Here is a 27,043-nt window from a genome sequence, read left to right on the forward strand (position 1 = left end):
GCCATACAACTCATATGAGGGTGAACCGAGTACATTGCAAAGGACAAAGAAGATGACAGTGTTACTTTGCATAGTAAAGATCCATGATTCATTTAACTTTTGTCGTACACTGTATTTTATATTCTACGATGAGACAAACAGTTTGCTTGATGTTTACAATTTGACCTTTCCCTCTCTGGCTAGCTGCTGCCACGCACTCCCCTGTGGATAGACATAGTCTCTGATGCTTGATGCTTTCAGCTCTGTGGCGTAACCAGGGCTCTGTACAGTGAAGTTAGACAAGTCTTTAGTTAAATTGAAGAAAGATCCTCTTCTGATAACGTTGAACTTTACAAAACTGAATGAAATCAATAAAAACAAAATGGTGAATATTTCATTATGATATATTGCTAATCACATAAGAAAGTTACAGAATTTTAAAGTCTCACACGTTTTTACAAATAAGTGATATTGGTTGCAACCACAACATGTGCAATGAGGTGATGGTGTCAGAGTCAAAGTAAGAATCTGCATTGAATATTTTGACAAAAATTATGTTAAATAGATTTACAAGGCTTACCTGTTGTGGCATGTAGCAAGCATTCTTGATGATGGATGGATACTTGAAGTGATCGGTGAGATGGTCTACGTACTCGATAACCCTGGTATGACAGAGGTAATCATCAAAAAACTAGAAACTATGGCGACTGGTATGCCTCCACTATATTGCATAGTTTTTCCCAATAGGTCTAGATAGAGTACATCTTGACAATATGAGACAACAATTTCACATGATTGGTAAAAAATTGAAATGGCATGTTTGAAAGTTTGGAACAACCACAAATGTGTTGGGTATTTACATTTGTTGGACCAGGTTTCAATTGGATAGCTAAATTGTTTCAGTGAGGAAGCATTTGGGAATTTGAGCATTTTCACTTGATCTTTGGCCCTTGACCTTTCACCCCATGGCCCAAAACTTTCTTCAAATAATAACTATTTGCTAACATCCAATTTTCACAATACTTTCAGGTATTTTCAAAATGTAGGATAAAAATTGCGATATTTTAACATTTTCACGTGACCTTTGGGCCAATGGCCCAAATCTTTCCCTACAGAATCACTGTGCAGTAAAGCATGTATATACCTACTTTATCTTAGTGTATGCATTGAGTAATCTCCAAGGTATGGAGAAAATGTCAACATTAGATAACAGGATTTTATCATTTTGACCTGACATTTAACTTTTGACCTTTAACCCCATGACCCAAAACTTGATGATGATGAAATCATACTTGGCACTGACATAGTTATTAATTGGGGAGTTTCTTCAAAATAGTTCATTCACTTCGCTTGAGTCCAATGCTGAGGTAGAACTGAAGCCTGTATATCGATCTATGCCATTCATTTCCAGTTTGTAATAGGTATGAGTTAATGCCCCAGTCACATAGACATCCCGGGGAGAGATCCCTGTTGACGCCTTGGACATCCTTGGACATCCGTGTATGTCCGTGTAGATCCGGGGACATCCGGGAGGCCAACACGGCAAATTTTGGAGGTCAAAAACATCCGGCGTCATCCGGGGATTGCTGCGTTGGCAGAGCAATCCGCGATGGTCCGTGTGGCTGCCTTGTAGCTGCCGTGTTGATCCGTGTAGATGCTGTGTTTGTCCATGTAGATGCCGCGCTCTTCCGGCCTTATCCGTGTAGCTGCCATGTTGATACCGTGTGTACAGTCATATCAACACTCATCGACACTTCATCGAGGTCAAAACTATCCCCGATCTCCCTGGTTCTCCCAGGTTCTCCCCGGATCTCCCGGATCTCCCCGGTTCTCTCCGGATCTCCCCTGATCACCATGTAGATCCTTGAGGATCTGTGTTTATATGTGACTGGGGCCTATGCGTGAATTGAACAATCCATATCATAGTGCACATCAAATCCATAAGGTTGGGTTCCAAACTTTCTCAACCACAGCTGATGGTAGAATTTAATGACTTTACTGATAAAAAATATTGAAGGGCAATGTACGTCAATCCATGCCATGGATCTGCTGACATTGAAGAAGAGGGGAGAGTGAAGTCAAGCCCTTCACTCCACTAGCTTCTTTCATCATCATCAAAGTCAACAAGCAAGTGAGCTCCATACCATGGTAAATTATGGTTTGGTGTAAGGCATAGAGATATATATACACTATTAAAAGAACACTAGAGGGCGGACTCTGTAAAATTCCTGTGACTGATAGAAGGAGGCGTTCGCCATTTTGGTCCGGGCAAATTTGGATGGAGCGAGCTAGATGTCTGATATCGACTAGCGACCGTACCGATAACGTATAGCGCTAGCGCAGCATGCAGGGAGATCGACGACGGGATGCAACCAGGCAGTAGGCTAGCATTGCTATGCCAAAATCTGCATCGGAGTTTGGGAAGTTGAAAGTGTTCTTAATTTCGTAAATTCTACTTAAAGTAGCATAGATCTATGTTGCAAAATGCCTGAATCATGTACTGCTTTTGGATGTAGAAACAGGAGGAAGAAGGAGAGCGGAGTTTTGTTGTATTTCTGCATGGTAAAATGGAGTTTGTTTTCTTTAGAAGCATGCATGTTTTTATCCCATTTGAGTTTCAAATTTATTCTTACCTGTTGATTTAAATCGCAATATCGTTTGATTTTACCTAACTAATCACTGTATTGATTTTAAAAAAATTATACATGCATTTAAAAGTAGGGGCCTATAAAAATATAAAAAAAGTGAATTGCATCTTGTATAAAACAACAATGGGGTGACTAATTGACACTTTCTCCAGCCTTCACAGAAAAAATAAAAGTTTAAAGTGTGAATGGGTCACTGGGTGATGGGCAGGGTGAGGATTAGGATTAGGGTTAGGGTTAGGGTTTGGGTTTATGTAAGCTTCAACATTAGCATTTCGAGCTGGAGCATGTGTCATGGAAGTAATATGCCTACACATACTTATAAAAATGATTTTTAAATGGGACAACGTTTAATTAAGTGTTCCCCTTTTGGGGCTTTCTTCCCAGGAGAACCCTTTCAACAGTTGGCCCAATGAAAACTTCGAATGAACTCGTCAAGCAAATCCAGACTGAAGTCGTGTCTTCTGTAAGAGAAACAGTATTCATAGACTTAAGCGAACACTTCTCGGAGCAAGACCTGTCGCAAGAAGGTGATCATGGAAACAAGCTGGTGAAAATGTTAAGTGGCCTGTTTCTGAAAACTGTTTTGCATCATCATGGCCGTTTGTTCACTGAAAGATATGTCAAAAACAACCAAGCGTCCAAGCGACATTTACTGAACAAGGAAATGTTGTGGAATGGGGAATAATCAGACGATTACTAATTGCAAACATTAAGGAACTTGTTTTAGAGCAGCAAACCATCCCAGACAATGTGAATGAATTTATTTCACAGGACAAAGACTGACGCAGCTTAGGAAAGTTTGATGTGATTGCGGTAATCACTATATCACAAGGGGCACCCGGCTGTCTGGAGATCAAGACAACCCCTTGTATTGCATGGACCATGGTCGTGTTGGTCGGCTTGAAAGTATTACCTCGTGGAGAATAAGGTAAAATTTTGTTTCATTTTCATTTTCTTTACCACTCATAATAAGAGATTGCTAGCAATCTAAATTTTTAAGTTGTTTCCTCCTCTCATCTCCGACCCCCTCATCTTCTTGCTGAAAGACAAGTACAAGGCATATATACTAATACGTGTTTGAACGCTTGTGTATACGTGTTTACGCGTCCCACTACTACTGCGCTGCCTGGACAAAGATGGCGCACGGCCTCTTCAACTCCGCACACGAGCACTGTGTACACGCCACACGCAGTCCGCACTCTAGTGTTCTTTAGTATACATCTCTATGGTGTAAGGGCACACAATGGACTGACAAATAACATACACAGGTTCTTTCCAAATGGTGCTAAATGCACTTTTGATGGCCAGGAGAAAAACTTGGATTTTTCTTTTACATTCTTTTAAGTGTTTTCATGCAATGACTTTCCATGTCCCATAGGAGTACCTCAAATGGGATGAAGAAAATGTGTCTTGGAAAAATGTACGTGTTCACACAGATTTGGAAGAAACTAGTACTTTTTGGTATTTTGTAGATTTAGCATTTGGAACAAAAATTTTTAGGATGGTCATGCACAACAAGTAAATGTTGTTTTAATGACTAGTTTCTGTGACTTTGTGTATTTTGGGGGATGATTTGCTATGACTACACAATCTCTTATTTCCTCCTTCCCTTTGACAAATTTATGTGTGTAGAAACATTTCACAGCTAATAATGTGGTACTGTAAAAGTGGAAATTTTCGCGGTGTTGAAATTTTCACGCATTTCGCGCAACCAGAAACTAGCGCGAAAATAAAAGCACGCAAATATTTTTGTTTGCCATGTGTTCCAGCAGCTGATGGCTTGATTCCGCGGAATTAAAAACACGCAAAACTCTTCTCACTTAGCCGAGCGCGAAAAATTAGTAGCGTGAAAATATCCACATTTACAGTAATATGTGGGTCATCTGTAAAGCTGGGCAGCTAGGGAGCCAGGGCCCCATTTCATAAAACTTGTTATCAGTGACAAGTGCCACATTTCTACGACAAATTTGCTCTCAGCCAATCAGATGCAAGGATTTCTGTAGCTTGTAACAACTATCACAACTTGTCACTCATAACAAGTTTTATGAAATGGGACCCTGGAATACTATTTTAAACCAGCCTGGCCTTACTATGGGATCACAGTGCAGACAAGCATTCACACGGTTTCTGATTGGATCCAGCTGGATTTAGCATCATTTGGAACAGAACAGAAATGGATTAGCACATTTTGGAACAAAACTAATTTTTCATTGCCAGATTTCTGTATTTCCTCAAATGAATTTCAAAACTTTGGAGAGATTATTGTATGAGACAGCTGAAAATGAATACATTCAGGCTAAAAGTACCCTTTGATAAAAAAATGGATTTACCACCTTTTGGAAAGGAACTTGGTTTCATATGTATGTGTATATTCATCACTCTCATTCGTCATTTTCCCTTAAAGCATGTCTGTCTGAACAGAGAAATTTTTGAATGCCACAATCAGCAAAGAACTCACCTCCCTTCCTTAGTCCCAGATACACAGACATAGTCAAACATGCTGAGATGGTGCACCAGCTCACATAGCAAGACTCCACCGGCATGAGGACAAACGGGCACTGCATGGATGGGTGTATGCACAGACATATAGCAAAGACCATTATCCACTATCTGCGTCATGGCTTGACACATTCAACATGTATTAATGTGTCATTTGCACTTGAAGTAAATGCTCTTGAATGATACAGAGAGGATGAAGAAACAAAAAAAAAGGTACTTTGTGAGCACAAGACGGACCAAAAAGTCAAACTGTTGCATCAATGCTAATATAGTATGAAACTTGCATTCAAGGCTCAGAAAAAAACTCAAAACAAAACTGAAAGAATAGATGTCAAATAACCAAATGTCACGTATTAGTCCCGTTACTTGAATTTCTTTAAAAATAGGATAATTGAATAATGTTTGTGACAATGCTTTCATTGGTTTCTGAGCAATCAATATGTTTCACAAAACAATTTGTCACTTGTTGACTACAATGGATCATGCTACAGGATAGTAACAGTGTGCTGCTTCAAATCTATTCTACATTAATTTCGTTACAATATGAAATGACTTATTTTGCAGTACTTGCAGTTGATTAAGACAGAATTTAGGACTGTTTGACAAATCAGAATTGCAGCAATCAAAATGACTTGTGGCGGATCAGGATGGGGGGGGGGCGGTGCACTGGATCCAATCCCTTTAATTTGGTATCTCTTTTTCTAATAAAAGGGGGAAAATCAAAGGGTGGAGGGTGCACATCCGGTGAGCCCTCCACCCTTTAATGTTTTTTGTTCTTATTTAAAAATAAAAGTATGCATGAAATCGCACCATAACCAGCATAAATATAAAAATCTCCCTGCCATGGGAGGGGGGACACCTCCCTTGTCAGCTGATTGTAGTGACACCAGAAAAGGTGCACTTAAGCCTTTTGTTGCTGTTTTTATTTTTTATTTTTAAACTCGTCAGCTGATTAAACCTGGAAGTGGCACAAGAAATATAAACTGCACCCCTCCCCCCACTTTCAAAAATGCAGCACCGGTCCCTACGCTCCCTTGCTTTGCTGCTTTGCCCCCCCCCCCCCCCCCCCCCCCCCACAAGATTCCTGGATCTGCTCCTGATGACATTGTATAATTGTAACATAAAGTTTGCAATCTCCTTGCTGACAAACTCTTAATCTCAATCATTCATTGGGTTGCCATCTCTTGTGGATTGATCATTTTGCCTACCAACACTCATTATCTGATAGGTAACCAACCCTTGTTGCCTACCAACACTCATTATCTGACAGGTAACCAACCCTTGTTGCCTACCAACCTCCAAACTTCTTGGCCATGAGGATGACGGAGAGGATCTCATTGACCCCACCGATCCGGCAGCTGTCGATCTGAAGTATCTGCAGCGCCTCTGCCTGAAGGAATTGTTTGAACATGACTCGGTTCTGACAGTGCTCCCCAGTGGCCACCTTGATCCCCAGTGGGTTGAGAGCCTGAAAGAGGTGCATTTTAACAGGTGGTAAAGGCTGGTATGTATAAAACCATTTGAGTCAGTACAGTTGTTGGAAAAATTTTGATCTGTTACTGTAGCTTTGCATTATGAAATAAGATGCAAACAAGGATTTAAACATAAGGGACTGATTATTGCAGCTTCAATTATAAGGGTCAGAAAATAATTAACAAAATCATATAATTCCAACATTGCATAGACAAGCCATGTGATCTGTCAGTGTGTATGGTACAATAATGTATTCTACGTTGAAGGGATTGAGTAAAAGTTAACTCTTGATATGCAACAATTTCAAATATTTCTATGATCCATAAAATGATAACATGGGAGTAAATGATATATTGTTCTTTATCAGAGAGCTGAAAAATTCAAACCCCAGCTAGAAGTTACATGGTAGTTTGGTATTTGATTCTGCTTCTGTGTGAGTGTGAGTGTGTGTGTGTGTGTGTGTGTGTGTGTGAGTGTGTGTTTGCTACAAAATGATTTCACGTGAAATGAGTTGTGCTCCAGTTATTGGTTTAGAACATGCACAAATATACGTACAGTTGTTTATTGTACTTGTTGTCCTGATAAAGCTGCAAAACATTCTCAATTCTATCCTGGATTGTATAAACAAAATAAACATTAGAACAAGACACCTCTGGCTTACAAACCAAATCATAACATGGAGTCTTATGAAAATAGAAAATTGAATCAAAGCTTGTGCCAAAAGAAGTCAGAGCCATGAATGTATCTGCTGCCCTCTTGTGGTCTGTCTCTGAGAATTGGCCACCATATTTCATAATAAAAATCCGCCTTCACAACCTGACAAAAAATACATATTGCTGATCCATGTACACAGGCCAATCAAGTCTGAGGTTTGTGAGTGGGTTGACAATCCAACCAGATTGAAAATCTAATCTAGGACAGAAATAGGGCTAGCAAGGCATGGAAAAAGCAAAGAAATAAGGTCACGTTCTGTTATGAATCTTCTCATATAAAATGTATAGAATGGGTAGGTTCATGCTGTCTACAGCGCTGGACTTCGCTCTCAGGCTGTTGTTAAAGGGATGGTACAGTATTGGTGGAGATGAGATTTGGGCTTTTAATTATTTTGCGAGATACCAAGAAAACACTTATGATATAGTACAGAGCATACCATTTTAAGAGGAATTCAAAGTTTATTTGATGAAAATCGGGTTTGGAATGACTGAAACATCCGAAAACAAAGTAAAACAAAGCGATCGTAATAAAGTGTGGGTCCCACACTTTATTAGAATCGCTCTTTTTTTGATATCTCAGCCATTTCAAAACCAATTTTCATCAAATAAATGTTGAATTCCTCACAGAATTACATGCTCTTTCATATTTCATAACAGGTTTGTCACTATTTCACCCAAAAATGTTAGAAACCCGAAATTAGGTCTCAACCAAAACTGTACGATCCCTTTAAGCAAGCTTAGTTTTGATACGGCACTTCCGTGCACTTGCCAGGCCTGACATCTTGCACAAATCTAAATGCAACTCAGAAAGTTCTTGTTAATGTAAAATACAGACGGAGCTCATAAATACCACACAGGATAAGGACCTTTAATTTCCATTGACAGTCTTTCACATCAATGAAGGAGTGTATTAAGCCAATACAGGAATAGACCTAGCTGGGGCTTCAGTATTAATCCATTGAGAACGAGTTCCGGGTATATTCGGGCAAGCGTGTATGGGAAGTGCGTGTTGTAGCAAAATCAAACTGTCCTCAATGGGTTAAAGGCATGGGTAGATATTAAATCAGCCTGTTATGGTAAAGCCCAATAGTCAGGATTTATTCTACCCACATGTTTGTTACCCTTATAAAGCTTGTCACTGAAGCAATTACCACACACAACACTCCATAAATGGGACAAACTTTGTAAACCTGAACATCAAAGAAATGCAACATTTTTAGTATTGTGATCAAGTCAACTGTGAAAGTTTAACTCCAGTTTGAAAATTGAAATACCTAGATTTGAGTTCATCCATCCCTTGCAATACCTTAAGAAGGCTGTGATACATCAAACCCAGAGATGTTAAGGCCAAAGGCAACTAGGTGTGAGATTTTTGTGGTGCATCAGCCACCACCTGAACGACAGAAGTGGGGGAGGGGTTAGGGGTCTCCCCTCCTCCCATGGTAAGGAGCTTTAGCATTTTTAAGCTGTAAATCATGCAACCTAGTGGATACTAAATGTAATATCTTGGCATTTTCTGACAAAAAAAGAAAATACATATACACTCAGCAAAAAAAGAAAGTAAACACTTTTTCAAGTTTATCTTTCTCATAGACTATCTGGTTAAAACTGGTGTTTTATATACCATGTTAAAGGTAATTTAATTAACTATCAACCAGTAGGTCAATGAAAATGTTAACTTTACTCATGAGTGAACACATTCGTTTTTCTCTTCCAAGGCACAAAAGTAAAAATTACAAAATGGACAAGTTGTTATTCAAGCGTATTTGCTCTTCCATATGATAATGAGAACAAAAGACAAATTCAACAAAATAGAAATGCAAATTAATTTGCAAAAATTAACCTATGATCTCAATAATGTCTTTGAAACCCTCCAAAGTAAAAGATAAACAAAAAATAATGGAGGAAAATGAAGAATCTTCAGTCAAATCCGCAGTCAAAAGACATAAGAGAAAAATTAAGGTAAAAAAGAAAGTTAAAAGTTGTACTTTCTCTGTTTTGTTTCGTAAATACTGTTGATTTTTTTTTGGTATTTTGTTACAATTGTTGAAGCGCTTTGTGTCTGTTTAGAAAAAGCGCTATACAAATATTGGTTATTATTATTATTATTATTAAATTTGAAACGTTATTCCAAATTAACAAAATTTGATATAATAGTTGGTTCTTGAATTTGTCTAATTCCTTTAAATAATCAAAAGGTAAAATGGAGAAATTCTGTCAATTTTATCACCTTTACGGCTTACTCCCTATGTCATTGAAAGTTTGAATTGATGGAAAATGCTTATGTTCCACCTTCAGTTTCCCCACTATGTTTTTGTTTTGAATACAAAGGGAAACAAGGGAACGCAAACTTATTTCTGCTGTTTCATTCATGTCTCTCATTGCGTTAAATTGGTCTTTTGTTATCATTGCTATCTTGGAGGGCATTTGCAAATGAATTTCAATATGTCCAATTCTGCAACTTTTACTTTTCTGCCTTGGAGGACAAAAATGAATGTGTTCACTCATGCATAAAATTTCCCTTTGTATAAACCTACCAGGTTGATAGCCAATTAAATAATCTTTGATATGGTATATGGCACATTGATTTTTATCAAAATCTTCTATGAAAAATATTAGCTGGAAAGAGTGTTTACTTCCTTCTTTTGCTGAGTGTATTGCCTCAAAATGGCTTGGAGCGTTTATTTTGTGAGGCATGAGAACTTTAGGAAGACCCCTGAGGCATGAGTCTGACACCTAAGGCTTGAGATTTGACTTGTAGGCTTACCCGAGAGATGGTAGCATGACCCATGATGTCATCTGGTGAGATGGGTTCCTCGATCCAGTACGGTTTAAACTCTGCAAGTCGTTTCATCCAATCTATGGACTGGGACACTTCCCATCTCTGGTTACAGTCCATCATCTAACATTGACAATTAGTGAAGGAAGCACAAAATTGTATGCAGAACTCTACATGTAACTGAGAATTGATGATCAGAGGAAAAGAGGGTGTGTGTGTGTGTGTGTGTGTGTGTGTGTGTGTGTGTGTGTGTGTGTAGGTGTTTGTGTGTGCTTGCATGCCTAGTGAGCTGTGATTTCTTTTACCTTCAGTTCATTAATTCATTGTTTACGGGTTTGGAATTCACATTGCATACTCTAGCTGCTACTTGGTAGGGCAAACCTCAAACGAGCTTCAGGATTGTACTGTGAGCAACCTTTGTGTACAAGGTATGAATACATTACAAAACTCTCTTCTTCAATATGGTTTTATGAATTGGGGGAGTGGGATGTGAGCAAGAACCCTAGGACTGCAGGGGTGTTGGGGGGGGGGGGGGTAAAGGGGCCTAGGGTAGGTAAAGAGAGTTTTATTTTGTGTGTAAGTTCGTGTATAAATTTAAGATATATATTATGATCTCCAAGTCACATCACTTATTATGATCCATTCAATTAATTACCTCCGATAAGAAAGGCGGAGGTTAGGTATCATTGGCTTGGTTTGTCCAAAATAAATCAAAAAGTTGTGAACGGATTTGAATGAAACTTGCAGGAAAAGTTGATAATGACACAAGGAGCAGATGATTAAATTTTGGTCTTGATCCAGGAATTTGAATAGATTTTTGAAGGATTTTTGAATCTTTAGGCATATAAGGTCAATAAACTTGGGAGTTCTAGCTGCGCGTACTGGAGATTTACATACATGCACTACAGCGCGTGCTCTGCTGATGACGTTAACAAAAGGTTTCTATATTCGGAAATTGCATGCATGTTTTGTGGATATGAGTTGCTGGCTTGGCGGAGGTCTGCGCTCTCCAAGTGCTGTTCTAGTTATTGTCGATTGCATATTGTTTGCATTCATTTAAGACGGATGGTTTGCTACTTAAAAATTAGAGATTATTGATAAAACAATAAACAAAGTGGGTGAATGATTCAATATCTATCTATGCATCATGAGCAATGTAAATTTGTTTTTAAATGAATGATGATCATGCTCAAAGTTTCATTGGCCTGTTTTATATACATCTAACTGAATGTTAATGATTTATAGAATTATGTATTGAAGAAATCAAATAAAGATTATGAAAAAAAAATAAATTGCACACAAATCCATAAAGACCATCATCAAGTCATCATTAGTTGTCAATACATTCACATCTTGTTACCATTCCACTTTTCATTATATTTTTTCCACGTACCACTGCTAGTCAAAAGATGAGGCACTTTCAAGTCATAAACAATGCCATTGGTTCTGATCATATCCTGCAAAGAAGATGAGATATATTTTTCTTTTGATGGTGCTATGCAGCCCTACTCATCAATGATTGAATATTTCTGTGAACTAACCAAGACTTTGTCGTATCCAATCTCCTCCCTAAGGAGCTGTGCCCTGCGGATGTCATCATTAATGTCTGCTCCAATCTTCATTTTGAACCACGTCCATCCCTCACTGAGAGCAGCTCGACATCTCTGCATGAAGGAGGAAGACAGGCTAGAATGGATTCCATGCTGAATGTTTATTCATGGCACTCAATCAGTGCAGACCTGGAACAAAGAAGCTATATTAGCCTTCATTCCAGGGGCACCAGTTTTCTAAAATCATATGATTAATTTGTACATCTTTCGTTCAAATCAAACATACAGTGGCTGTGAAGAAAACATAAACTTGATTGTTTGTCTGTGACTAGCTCTTTTTCATGACCTTGATGCTTCAGTTTTCTAAGACTGGTACCACAGGGCCCTGTATCAAAAGTAATGGCAACTGATTTTGATTATAAACCTCAAAATTACCCATTATGCAAAATAATTAAGGAACAAACCTTCACTGGGGTAAAGACAATTTTTGTATAATACAAGCCATAGAGATGTAAAATATTGCTACGGGTTACAGATACTGCCAGAATGATGATGTCCTTTAGACCAAATTTTGAGCTCATCATGGGTGACTTGGTTGGAAAAGCAAATCATTTTCTTTCTTTTTTATGACAAACCTGAGGGGAAGTTCACCACATAATATCAACCATGTGCTACGGCAAGGCGTCATCCAACTCCCTTTTTCCAGATATGTTTTTGTTTTCTTTCTTTTTATCAGTCCAGCAAATGTATCAAGTATGATACACTGGTAAGTTTCATTAAATTATGTGAATATAAAATGCGTAGAATTATTATATATGACAAATATACAGGAGATGAATGAATTGCATATCATTGAGTGTTTGTCCTAAGAGATATATTTCCTTTTATAAAATGTTGAAGTACTTATTCCCATACTGTACACAGAACATGTGTGGGGAATAAGAAATGGGATTGATGTTGGGTAAGATAACAGTTTATCAAAAGTGACATCTACACAAGCTATCCAAAATTTACATACTCATTGAGATCTGGAGACAAATCTTCATTCTACCAAGTTTTTATCAACCTTTTCTATGTTTCTCTACCTGTCGCAGAGTCTCATCTGAGTAGCCGAGCCAGGCAGTGGATGTAGTGTAAGCTGGGAAGCCATTTTTGATCAATTCTGCTTCTGTTGGAATCAAAATTGAAAAGGGAATTTGATCAAGCAGTTGCACTATGATATACACTGTAGAGAAGAAGAGTAAAATCTTACGAGTTCAATGGTAAAAATTGACTGAAATCGGAGGAAAAATAAGGAAGTTATGACATCATGAAGTTTTGCTAATTTCTGCAAAATAGTTCTTGTACAGTGGATATGAATATGCAAATGAGTGAGCTGACCCATGTCATAACCTCACAATTTTCCATTGATCATGTACCAAAAAATGATGAAAAGTCAATGTTTTTTATGTTGAAGGGTGAAACATGATGTTATTCCTGGCTAAATAATTTCAGAATGGTGATCCATTAGATATACCAGGATTTGAGCCTTGGACATAATTGCATTTGAATAAAAATCTGGACATTTCAAAATCTTACAGTATGTACAAACTATATGTAAGTTGTGAGGGAATGACATGCTCACTTTGCTATTTGCATATTCATACTGACCATTCAAGAACTGTTTTCTGAAAAATTGATGAAACTTCAAAATGTCATAACTTCCTTATTTTTCACCCAATTTCAATCAAAATTTTACCGTTGAACTCGTAATATCTTACTCTTTCCCATCAGACTAATTTATATTTGGACTGGATTTCCCCTTGAACAACACAGTTTACAATATACTGGTAGTGTCAGGATTAAAGAAATAATGATTATGATAATAACAATGCAAGTGATTTATGTAGATTTTGGTTCTACACTGCATGTGCAAATATATCACAAATTTCATAAACCCTGAATAAAGGTTATCAAAGGTTATTATGTTTGGTGGTCTGCCATGAGTCCTTGAAAACACTTTTGTGCTTGGTGTAATAGCAAGTGGCCATTATCAATGATAGACCCAACCCACTGCCAACTAAATGCACTTAAAATGCACTTAAACACATCATAATCATGTCTACAACAAGAGAAAATCAAGGGGTATACACCATACCTCTCTCCCCTTTGGTGGCTTCATTAGCTCTCAAGATCTCTAGAGCCTCCTCCTTGGTCAAGGCATCAGTTCTGAGTGGAGAAAAGAACACATCAAACATCAGTCTGACCTCATTTGAATATTCATCATCTACCCAAACAACTCTCCCTATAAAACTAACTTTTGAATACATACATTGTAAGATTGTGCTCAACTAAAATAGTCCATGTGAAATCATAAGTACAAAACAAAAGTAGGCACTCTGTCTCTTTAGGCACATTTCACTACAAACACTAAACATACAATTGCCATTTTGATATCATGATTCAAGGCAGGTAAAATTATTCATATCAATTTATAGCGGCTGACATGACCAAATTAATAGTGTTTTTAACTCAAGTACATAATTAGCAGTCGTTTGAAAATCTATCGACACTAAACTGACAAAGATTTCAGGATCAAACCTGAAATTAACATCTTCCTTTCTTTGTTTTATTTTCTTTTGGCATCAGTTAGGAATATTCTACTTTTGATTGTACAGTGCATGCATACTTGCCTGAATTCATTTGCCATGCCTGTTTTAAAATGTAACTGTATCTATTATCAGAAACTTGAATTTTTCTTTTTTGGGGGGGGGGGGGGGTGGGAGCAAAGACATTACCATGTCTGCTAAAATAGATTAGCATCAAAATATGTAATCACATCAACAATATCATTAAATTGCCATTTGCTTCTCATTGTAATTATAAACAAATTGAAGGAAAGTCTAAAATGCTAAATGGCTTCCTAAGCAGGTAATGCCTCTTTCCTTTGATTGTCCAACAATTTCATCCACTCAGTAACTTCACCTACATGTATCTAAAGTCTATCACGCTGACAAGTTGCTCAGGTGTCTACAGGGAGAAGAAGTAAAGAAATACATGAAGATTAATCTTCAAGTATCAGATTTCAATCAGATGAATACATGATGTAATGCTCCTTACAATGTATGGTGTATGCTTTCTAGACTGAGGCTTGCCCATTGTTGAAAAAAAATTTAGATACTACAAACATTAAGGAGCAATATTCACTTCATGCCAATGCTGACAGTATTCATTCATACACATAGAAAGTTGAATTTTGAGAAAATAAACTCAACTCATTGGAAAATAGTAGTCAATTTAATTTCATGTGATTTCCAGATCAGAGAAATTTCTTTCACAAATATTCATACAAGATGTCCATTAAAAGGGTGAGTTTGTCGCTGAATTACACGGAAGCTGTGCTTCAAGAATTAAATCATGGTTTTAAAAAAATATACATATATATGTATATATATATGATTTTGATCAATCCCCTTTCACCTTTCTGTCACAGTGATATCACAGAAGTTGGTCAAGAAATACTTTTAATCACTATAAAAACAAACAAACAAACATATGACCAAGAATAAGATTATAACTTTAATCTAAAAGCATAAGCATTTCCTTCTGCATACTAGTAGTTCTTCAGTTATTAACCCGTTCCTTCCGCAATTCTCTGAGTGCCTTTAATGCCCCCAAACGAGATTCTTTTCGCCCGTCGACAGAGAGGCACACAGGTTGGTAATCCAGCTATGTGAAGGCAGTCAAGCAGTTCATTGTGTCCCCCTTTCTACGGTCGACTACATGTGCTCGTGAACAATGGAAATATCGATCGGGTGCGAGGTATGAATAGAGCGTGCGCTGATGAGCTCTCAGAATCTTTTGTTCTACACAAAACCAGGTACCTGAATGAGGTGACTGGGGTCAGCGAACCCGCATTTCTAACTGATCTCAGCCTTGATCATTATGTACATGTTCATACGAGTTTACAGCAGAACAAGCAAAAAACTAAATCAGGAAAAGGTACATAATACTGTAAAACCCCCTTTTTTTTAACAGCAGGAGAACAAATCCTGATAGAATAAACTCTGATCTTTTTATCAAACCCACTTTTCTGAGCATTTTAACACAAAGAAACATGAATTTAGGCCACTGAAGCAGGCACCCTTGTCTTCATTTTGGGAACCTGGTAAACCAGGTTCCCGTATATCAGTTGCTCCCACGGGAACCTGGTAAACCAGGTTCCCGTAAGGAACAGGTTAATAGTCCTATTCTTGGTGGGAATAAATAATCATTTGACATTATCATCACTTGATATTTGGAAGCCGATCAAAGTTTTTGCTGCACTTTTGGTTAATAAATTCGAGGCTGGTGGGTAATCCTACAATGTACACCATACTTACCATGTCAACCAGAAGTTTCCACAATGGCTGTTAAAAAGAAATGAATTGAGATCAAGATGTTACGATATGATTTAGAACTAGATTTATGCTTTCAGTTAGCATTTTGTATCAAAGTTCCAGTCTTCATGCTTTAGAAACACCTTTTATCTTTCAAAATTCAACTTTTACTTAAAATCCACTGGCAGCCTTTAACATTTAAAACCTTAACACTTTATGTGCCAAGTTCTCGCGCCAACTCAGTCAACGGAGTGCCAAGTTCGCACATTCTGCTCAAAATGCACAAACCCGCCCAAACTGATCGATAAATTGCCAAATACCACCATACAATGAAAGTGTTTCTCATGATTCCATTCCTGTCACATGTAACTTGCATCTTATGTGGTGATTGACTATCAAGCATGGTTACCTACTGGATTTGTGAGTAAATTCTAAGTTTCTGTCACTGTCAATTGTGCAAATGTCATGCCTCTATAAGTAGCTACTGGTCATTTGAAAGAAAATCAATCATAGATTTGTCATACAATTTAACTGAAAGCCAAGCTTGGCATTTTCTCTACAACTTTGTTCATTACATGTCCAGGGTAACAAAAATCTATAAAAATTTACAGAGATTTGATAAACAGAATGTTTCCCCCAAACATGACTATGTTGCTGTCTCATAATAATGTGGTGCACAGGAGACTTACACCATGGCACATTAAGAGTTAAACCATGACTGGAGGACACACCTGAAGATGATGAAGTTAGCAGGACAGTTTAAAAAAAAAAAGATACCCTGTAAATTACATTGATGATAACAAACAGAGTGATGTGCCACAGCTTGTAATTTAAAAAGCTCCTGAAAGGAACCAGGGGAGCCTGATGTTTTTGAAGAGTTTAACAGATGGATGGTCCTTATTCTGTATATCTTAGATCAGCCTTTTATTTCGATAGTATCAGCTTAGTTTCATGGCGGCTTGCCCCTGAGCTAAGTTAGGCAACTCACTTAGATGTCTGAATACAACAGTCTTTTTATGCACTGATCAATAGTTTGTTTGGGATGTCTGTGCTACAGTGCTACTCAGTTAAAGAACGCATGCCAAGAGATGTGGCAGTGTATGAACAACAGGAAAAGAAGGATTGATAGGGTATCTTGGCAACAATTTTGAGTCGAATTTGGCATATAAGTAAGTTTACTCTTTCATTGTGATATGTACCATCACTGTATGCATGAATAAAGATCAAACATATATTGCACACCTCTGGCACTAACTCATGGATGATAAAAAGATTGGCTCTGATGCCATTTTGGTTTTCTAATTTATCTAAAATATACCTTTCCTTCTCTCTTGGCCCAGAGGTCCCAGAGAGCATTCATCATGGCCGCTGTAGCAAGATGGATGACGCCTTTCTCTGGACCAATCTGAATGGGGGGGGGGGGAAGCACACAGAAGAAATTGAATACCTGATCATGCTGGATGTTCTCAAGCTCCAGCCAGAATTGTAGTATCTCTCTGATACCTTGGGTGGGTAATTTGTACACCTTTTCACTATCTACATGACTCTAGCCCATTGAGGACAAACTGATTTTGCTGTAATACACAATTCCTATACTCGTTAACCCGTTGAAAACGAGTCCTGCGTATACTCAGACATGTGTCTATGGGAAATGCGTATCGCAGCAAAATCAGTCCATCCTCAACTGGTTAATGTTCAAGATAAATTTGTTACTGACTTATCAACTGCTGTCTACCTGGTTGCTGTTTTTATCAAACTTTTCAAAGCCATTTGTTTACACTAATATTCAGTTGCATCACTCCATTGTGCAGAGAGAAATAAAGGTTCTGTTTACCTTTGGGAGCAGTGATTTATCACATTTGATGCATAGTGTATGTGTAGATCAGTTGTATCACAAAACATCCTACCATATAAAATTTTTGCAATGAAGCCTAACATATAAGGAGATATCACTATTTTTCTCAATAAACCATAATTGTAGATGGTTTAGTTAGGAAACATTTTCATTATAACTATTGTTCACATTTTGTACATTTAACAATACTTAAAACATTGATTATACTGGTTCAAATTTGTACAGTGGTTATTTCTATCCCTAACTCACATTTTAGAACTATTTTGAAGCACGAATGCTGGATTTTTGTTTTTGCTGCAAATGGTAAATCATGCCTTTAATCAGCTGCTCAATTTGCAAACATCTGCATATTATAGATTGCTATGTGACTAAATTAACTTGGATGATATAATTTTTTTCTATACTTTTAAAACATTACATGGCCTTTATCAAACCTGTTGAAGACTAGTCCTGGGAGTGCACTCGGACACATGTCTATGGAGAAACATGTGGTATAACAAAATCAGCTTGTCTTCAATGGGTTGTAGTGAGAAGCTACAAAATGTTAGAAATGGTCATGGGTTTTGATCTGGATCACAAATTTAAATGCTAATTCCTTGGTACAGAAAAAAAAAAAGATCATTCCCATTCAGTGATGTCACTCACACCTCTTTGGGAGTGGATGTGAAGTCCTCAATGCTAGTGTGTTACAAAATCATCTGTTTTTGCTTAAGACATTTTTTTTTTTTCATTCTGCTACAAAGACTTTCTTTTCAGTAAACAAATATGGTGGATATTTTTGGATGATTCTTAATAATTAGTCACTTACCCATCTGAGTTGGGATTCGCTTGTCAGCTTCCGCCAAAATGAAGCAAAATCTCCAAAGATCTCTGATAAGTTGACACCAACAACAAACGGAACCAGAGCATTTACCCCTGCCACAACTTCAAAGGCAATAAGAGATCATGGCCAGTATTAGAAAATTTCACAAGAGTATCAGAAATTGCTCAAATATTGACAGCATTGCACTGTGAGTAGGGGGGTGAAAGAATTCTCCTAGCACCTCTCTTTGCTATTAATGGATTAACAATACATCAAACACGAGATGAATTTTACTGAAAGGAACACACTCTCTTTTGAGAAGATTGATAAGGATTACTGGAGAAGTCATTTATGTTCCCCATCCCAACATAGATTCATAAACCCAACCAAGAAATGTTTCACTACTAAAAGACACATCCTATCTTAGATTCCTAGCCACTCCAGCACAATTCCCTGCATTAGATCCTCTGACATATGATTCACTCTGACACCCCCCCCCCCCCCCCCCCCCCGTTCGTCCCAACCAATGAAGAACAAGACTTATGGTGAAAGAGCCTCCTCTCCAACAGTCACCACACTCTTGAATTCTTTCCCCACTACTGTTCATGTAAATAAATGTGTACCACAAGTCTGAATGAGAAAAGAAAGAAAGAAAGAAACAAACAAAAAATGCTACAGCATCACTTATTTTCCAGTCATATCTAAAAACTGCTATTGGTACATAATTTGGTATTTCTGTATGAGCTTCTGTTTCTATGTGCAGTGTAATCTGAGCTCTTCCAGGTAAAATATGCACTTGATATCACAAGCACTAAGTATCTAAATGTTATTGTTGCCATCATTATCATCATCAGAATCAGAATCTAACTTCAGATTTGCAATCTAACTTCACAGATTTGCAATCTAATTACTTTTGCGCATACAAGGTGAATGGCTCATTAGCATGATGGTTGCTACCTACCAACTTCTGTGCCCCTCCCAATGGTGAATGTGGGTCCATGACCCTCGAGGCCATCACCAGCATCCGTCTTGATGATGACGTAGGCACAGGAGTAGTCTGGATCTGTGTGCTGAAAGACATTTTCAACATTGGCTTATCATCATTATTTATTTGGCATTTCAACATAAACTACAAACACAAAATCATATAAAGATGTGGTGATTCTAGGTGCATATCGCTGGTTGCCACGGCCGGAGTAAAGGACAAACTTTATAACCTGTTGAGGACAGACTGATTTTGCTATAACACGCATTTCCCATAGACACCTGCCCAAGTATACTTGGGACTCATCCTCAACAAGTTAACAGACAAACTCACCAAGGCTCGGGGCCTTCCTCCACAACCAGTGCATGCAACCAGAATCAGCTATATCAATGTAACACAGTTACAAACAATATCAAATAATACATTATTACACAAAAATATGCACTGAATTCAAATTTGTTTTGTTTCCTGGTTTTCCTGGAATTCTTGTGAGATTACTGACCACACCCTCCCCCCCCCCCCCCCCCCAACAAAAGCACACAACAAAAGCACACAACAACAAAAGAAAGAAGCATAAATCTATAAAACAATCAAAACATTTCCTGTACATGTAGGACAAAGGCAGTGTTCCAGAATGGCAAAGCTACATTGATGCACCCTTTCCGGTAAGGACCAGTCCTTTAAGATCCTAGTGCTGATTAGGGATGATTCCCTTTACATTACTAGGAGGATAACTAAACATGTCAGATAATATTTTTTTTTCAACAATGATTCTCCTTCAGGACTATTTTGACACACAATAATTTCTTCAAGTGCAGCTGTCACTTGCAATTTTTCTTGATTTTCTACTTGCCGAAGTACATTGATTATATTCAAATAAGTACCCGGTAAATAGGAAGTGTCTATTGGCATTGCTGGTTGAGTAAAAGGTGGCTCCTATCTATAGAGATGGAGTTGGTGATGCACACCTCATTACCGCCTTACAGACCTGTACTAGTAGAATTGACTGAAGAGTTGAACAGCTTATTACAAAGCATTCTCTTTGTACATTGTACTTGTAGTGACTGCAAAGGTCCAAAAAGGACGATGTAAGTGAGGGTGTAAATTTATGTGTATTAAACTGCATAAATAATTATTTTGATCAGATTTTTTTTTTTAAATTAGATTCTACCAGCTGTTTGATTTGTAATGCCTCTACAGGAATCTAGAGTAAGTGCTAATGTTGATGCATTTGTTTTGCATTTTCTAATATTGATAATAGACCAAGAAATCTACAGATCTAGAGCAAAGCAGCCTAGATCTATCTAGCAGCACTGGCAGCATGTGTTTGGCCATACCCATTAAACCATTCATGGCACATCGATATCTGATAGAACTAGGTGAGTAGGTCAAACTTGTCTTGTGATCACACTGTAAACAAGACAGGCATAATTACGACCAAGAGTGGGATTGTGACAATTCAGGGACTAGAGGATACTTTTATAAATCGCGTTGTCATTTTCATATGAGCACTCCAGGGTCTGTTTGCTTTTGGCAATTTAAGATAAAATTCTAATCGCAAACATTTTGGTTTCCAAAAGTACCAAACTCAAAATTCAGTACATGGGACTACACAAACAAATATTTCAGACTTAGTAGCTCCCATGCCAAGCCACAAGCTCTATCTTGGTGTCAAACGATAAATATTTGAGGCCTAGACTTCAATCATACAATCCTACCATGGCATCAGATATATCTTCGAGAGAGGTAGGAAATCGGATGTCCTTGACGTCTACCTCCACAATTTTAGCGTTGGACATGGTGGTGGGACTTGTTCTCGACTCCTCTTGAAGCTTACAAATGTGCCCAGTCGACAGGCGCGCCCCAATCCCTGGATGCCCTCTACTGTTTACATTCCGCAACAGTCCCTGGAAAAATGCGCGTTACCGCCCCCTTGACAATAGTCTGCTGCATGCCGTCTTGGTTCCTCAATTAATTTTTACATCAGGGCAATCTTGTTCTTTACTTTTATCTATGCTTCATTTGTTTTTCTTCTTTTTTTTTCAGGAGGCCTTTAAAAAGTCTGAAGAAATTCTAATGAATCAGCCCAAGCTGTACACAAACAAGTACATCATGAGTTAGCATGGGTTGAATAATTGTATTTCAACTAAACATTGTACCCTAGATGTGATGTCGTGATGGCGTAAATATTCAACAGTGTGAAAATAAATACTCTTGATGATAAACCCCTAAAACCCAAACAAACAACAACAAAACCCTTGAAAATCAATTAGTGGATCTCTGATTCTAACTGGTTAATTGCCATGCACAGTTATTCTAAACTAACTGATTGATTGCCTATGAGCCACATTCATTTATGTCTGTCTATGATTATTATTGCTTCTCCACTCATGTTTCAGGGGGAAAAGTGAAAATGTGCCACCCACTGACAAAATTATTCATGTAGAATTATGTTTGACCATGGACGACTCAATGTCAACATTCTTTAAGATAAAAGTTTACCATTTGATTCTTTTATGAACCCATTTTACAAAGCATTGTGATGTATGCATGTATGATGTATCTAGAGACCAAGATCTAGAGGCTTGCAGCCAAGATCTATCTAGAGTTAGGGGCACTGCCACTGCTGGCATGTGATTGGCCATGCCCATTAAACCATTCATCGCACATCGATATCAGATAGAACTAGGTCTGTAGGTGAGCAGGCCCTAGGTCAAATTTTTCTTGTGATCATACCGTAAAACTTTAGGTAAAAAGGCGTAATTAGACCCTAATGCAAAATAGCTTATACCCCTTTTATACTGCCCACGACTTTCAGCTTGCATCTGAAGCGAGCTACGGTGTAACTTTAGCTCGGGCTAAGTCGTTTTATACTGCCATTCTCGACCACCCAAGGTTACGTGCAAGACCAGACCTATCGGTGCCCCCCCCCCCCCCCTATGAGCCTGCTGTCCTTCCCACCATCGCGAAAATTTAGTGACAGTTTTCATGCTTATATTTACGAGTACGAATTCAGTTCTGTTGTTATACGGTACTCGCGAAATTCAACCGGTAATCAGCATATATACATGTATGTATATGTAAATATTACATATCACATATATACATGTATATATAGGTTGTCCATGTGTTGGCAAGATAATAAGATAAAAAACAAAACTGGAACAAAGTTCAAGCTATAGTTATTCACCAATGGTTTATTTCTGCACACAAGTGTTGAGAAAGAGGGGTGCACGTCACGAGACCGACACCCACGAGTCATACAGCCCACAAGTTATACAGCTCACAAGTCATACAGCCCACGAGTCATACAGCTCACAAGTTATACAGCCCACCAGTTATACAGCCCACGAGTTCGACACTGGGTAAATAAAGCCCACGAGTTCGACGTCAAGTAAAATAAGCCGAGGAGTTATTCAATACGGCTCATGAGACCGACACTACACACATGGCTCATGAGACCGACACTAAGCGAACAAAGCACACGAGACCGACACTACACTTAAAAGGCCCACGAGACCGACAGGATGAACAGCGCCACCTATAGACCAATAAATTGTATAGGGTGTCCTGATAATGGCATAAGGAAGATATGAGAGATGGAAAAGAAGAGTTGCCAGGGTGTTACTCCATCAGTTGCCCCCACCCCCTGAAATGATCAAGATCTTTAATTGAGTTTGCGTGGGTGTGTGTTTGTGAAAAAAATGAACAAAATTCAGTAAAAGCGTGCAACAGATCTTTCCACATTAACTTAAAGATTCCAAGACACCCTCGTTTGCTTGTTAACCCTTTGACATCTTTTATTCCTACTCCCCCCCCCCCCCAAAAAAAAAGAAAAGAGAGAGAGAGAGAGAGAGATCTGCCTTCGCTGATTGTTTTTATATTCTAGTGGGATCATCGAGAGGCATTTTATAGGGTGAAAATCGGCATGAATTGAGTATGCTTATGGGTTGAATAGAGGAAAAAATGGCCTTGTAAGAAAAATTGTTAGTGCAATTCCATCTAATCTGCATGAACAAAGTGGCTACAAAAATCATTACGTTCTTCTTCTTGTAGGCGGTTGCTCGTGGAAAAGTTGTTACAGAACTGGCAAATTAACATCACTTAAATTACATGATGAGAAGGTGGGGCTGCAGACAAGAATTTAATACATTTAAAAAAAAGTTTTTAAAAGTTTTTAAAGTGAAAGTATGCACTTCTCGTCTGGCAAAGGGTTGCAAAAAAATGAAATAGTCCGCTATCTGGTCAAATATACCATGACTGGGGATAACAGTTGAATAGAATATTCATACAAAAAAATAGTCTAGATAAAAGAATAAAGCGGGAACAAAAGATTTGACAGGGAGCCTTTTTTAACGAGTAAAAGGGAAAAAGTGTGGTTGCTTGCGTTGAAAAGTTTGGGGTTATTTTTTCATTACCTTTTCTTCTTTTGTAAATACAGTTAACAGACACTATACCCGGTCTTGTCTAGTCTTCCAGAGACTCCGTATAAAAAAATTAATTGATGATGTATACGGTAATGACAGTTTTTGCCAGTCAAATTATATAGCAAGCGATTTTTCTTCTTCTTTTATCATGATTGGTTCCTCATAGAGCCGTCAACAAGAAATTCATTACTCACAAAAAGCATTTTAGGGAAGACATTCAATTTGCCTTTTATTCAAAATTCTTCATATTTTTTTTTCGGCTATCCGTATGTGTACCTGCCTATACAGCACATTTCTTCATTGTTCAAAATAATAATGATGCCTATCAATCTTTCAATGTTCTCTGATCTAAATCAAAGGTTCGCCTCAGTACAAAAATACATGTATTTTTATGTGCTTATTTGTAATTTTATGTTCTTTATGAAATAGAAATTGTACCTTCACCATCCCTTCTTTATCTTTTGAGGAGGTAGAGGAATTCATCCCCGATGCCATCCCTGTCCCTTTCCGCAAAACACAAGTACTTAAAGAAAAACAAACAAACAAACAAACATTGCCGTCCCTGTCCCTTTTCGCCAAAAATAAAATTTAATACACTTACTAGGGGAATAATGAAATTATTTCGACATTCAGATCAATCAACTAGAAAAAAATTTTCCAGCAGAGAAATAAAGTTTACAAGGAATATTTCACAAAATGGTCAATGTTGCATTGCACTCCTGCTTTACATGATCTGGATAGGGGGTAGTCACTTGCGAGGGTGTTGATTTAAACAAAATAACATAATCGTCTATTAAGGTAGCATTAGGGATTCGGAAAAAACAAGATGTATCCATGAAAACATTTGTATTTCATGAAAAATGTACTGTCTGGAGGAGAATAACACAAGCCACAAATTGAGGTGAATCCCTGCGACATAAAACATTTTAATCAGTTGATTTACATGTAACATTATAGTTACAGAGAAAATTACAAATAGATCTTACTCCAAAACGTCTAAGCAGGAGGGTAGGATATCTAATATAGCCTAAGTAACTAGTAAATCGAGAAAGAGAAGAGGTAAAAAGTACATCCTGTCCATCTTCCAGCTAAAAACTGGGAAAGCTTATTAAAAATAGCACGACAGCATTATCAAAGCTCTAAAATTAATCCATTCATCGTTCTTGTCTTTTTTTTTATCACTTCATTTGTGTTTTTTGTTTTCTTTTTTTTGGGGGGGGGGGGGGGGGCATGAAGAATACAATTCTATTTTTCTAATTGATAACAATGTCGCTCCCTGACAGACCTGCCCCCTACAAGTATGTAGAAATACATATTTGATGTCGTTCATGTAGGTGGTTACCATCTTTCACTTGATGAAATTGCACCCGCCAGTATGTTATTTTTCCGTTCATGGAACACCCTGTACAGGTAAATGACATGTAGTTGGCGCTGTTTATCCTGTCGGTCTCGTGGACCTTTTTTGCCTACTGTCGGTCTCGTGGGCTTTCTTTGCTTAGTGTCGGTCTCGTGAGCCTTTTTTGCTTAGTGTCGGTCTCGTGGGCTTTCTTTGCTTAGTGTCGGTCTCGTGAGCCTTTTTTGCTTAGTGTCGGTCTCGTGGGCCTTCTTTGCCTACTGTCGGTCTCGTGGGTTTTCTATGCTTAGTGTCGGTCTTGTGAGCCTTTATTGCTTAGTGTCGGTCTCGTGGGCTGTGTCTGCTTAGTGTGGGTCTCATGAGCCTTTTGTGTGTAGTGTCGAACTCGTGGGCTGTATGACTCCTGAGCCCTAAAACTCATGGGCTGTATGACTCATGAACCTATTATTGCTGTCGGTCTCGTGGACCGTATGACTCGTGGGTGTCAGTCTCGTGGGATGACCCCGAGAAAGAGCGAGTCGCTCAAAAATTTGTGTGCACAAATAAACAGTTGGTGAATATAGCATGAACCTTGTTCTAGTTTTGTTTTTTTATCTTATACATGTAATACGCACTGCGCCAGTCTATATTTTTTTTCTCAAGACCTAAATCATGTCGTTTGCTAGTTCAAAGAGTCACTGATCCACCCCCCCCCCCTCCTAGAGCGGACTAACTTTAGCTCGGGCTAATTATTTTTCGACCTTTTATACTGAGAGTTTTATAGCTTGCTTCAGGTCCGCACCTGAAGCGAGCTAACGCCCAGTTAAATTTAAGGGGTATCTAACGCCCTGTAAAGGGTTAGTAGACTCTCGTAAGCAGTTCAAGCGGATCTAGAGGGGGGTTGAGGGGTTGCAAACCCCCCCCCCCAAAAAAAAAAAAAAAAAAAAAGAAAAAAAAAAATCCGGGGACCATTTTTTTGTTAATCTTATCTTTTTTTTTTAAACTTGTAATTTTTAATTTGGCAATGACCTATACCAAAAATAGTGATGTTTAGATGCAAGAAAACGCCATTTTCACACACAGATTTTCAAAAATTCTCCTACTGTGGGAGGGGGGACACCCCCTTCCCACACCCCCCCCCCCCCCTTTATAAAAAGCTAGATCCGCCCCTGGTAAGTGTGACGATAAAAAGTGGGATTTGTGTTAATTCAGGGACTAGAGGATACTTTCATAAATCGCATTGTCATTTTCATATGTGCACTCCAGGGTCTGTTTGCTTTTGGTAATTTAAAGATAAAATTCTAATCGCAAACGTTATCGTTTCCAAAAGTGACACACTCATACTTCAGTACATGGGACTACACAAACAAATATTTCAGACTTAGTAGCTCCCGTGCCAAGCCGCAAGCTCTATCTTGGTGTCAAACGATAAATATTTGAGGCCTAAACTTCAATCATACAATCCTACCATGGCATCAGATCCATGATCTTCGAGAGAGGTAGGAAATCGGATGTCCTTGACGTCTACCTCCACAATTTTAGCGTTGGACATGGTGGTGGGACTTGTTCTTGACTCCTCTCTATTAAAGCTGTACAAACGGGTGCCCACTGCATGCACTGACTGCATGCGATGCCCAGGCAC

The 27,043-nt window shown here is 38.2% G+C and overlaps 1 protein-coding gene across 1 annotated transcript; it reads right to left on the reverse strand.

Moving 5' to 3' along the window:
- On the reverse strand, positions 1 to 26,987 carry LOC139732654 (mitochondrial enolase superfamily member 1-like). The gene is made up of 14 exons (XM_071643505.1): positions 26,870 to 26,987; positions 19,618 to 19,726; positions 18,663 to 18,778; positions 17,318 to 17,404; positions 16,003 to 16,029; positions 14,610 to 14,650; positions 13,779 to 13,849; positions 12,727 to 12,809; positions 11,633 to 11,755; positions 10,080 to 10,214; positions 6,423 to 6,594; positions 5,086 to 5,185; positions 560 to 641; positions 1 to 261 (listed from the first exon to the last, which is right to left on the reverse strand). The coding sequence occupies exons 1-14, from the start codon at positions 26,951 to 26,953 to the stop codon at positions 154 to 156; spliced, it is 1,338 nt and encodes a 445-aa protein (XP_071499606.1). The 5' UTR covers positions 26,954 to 26,987; the 3' UTR covers positions 1 to 153.
- Positions 26,988 to 27,043: the final 56 nt, after the last annotated feature.

Source organism: Diadema antillarum, unplaced genomic scaffold, assembly GCF_040938485.1.
Source record: "Diadema antillarum isolate AM-2024a unplaced genomic scaffold, OU_Dant_1.0 seq00000442_RagTag, whole genome shotgun sequence".
NCBI lineage: Eukaryota > Metazoa > Echinodermata > Echinoidea > Diadematoida > Diadematidae > Diadema > Diadema antillarum.

Coding starts and splice junctions, on each gene's coding strand:
- LOC139732654 (XM_071643505.1), bottom strand. CDS start 26,953: ATGTCCAACGCTAAAATTGTGGAGGTAGACGTCAAGGACATCCGATTT. Junction 14,651..16,002: donor GGAAACTTCTGGTTGACATG/GTAAGTATGGTG, acceptor TTCTCCCTGTAG/ACACCTGAGCAACTTGTCAG. Junction 12,810..13,778: donor AGCCACCAAAGGGGAGAGAG/GTATGGTGTATA, acceptor TGATTCCAACAG/AAGCAGAATTGATCAAAAAT.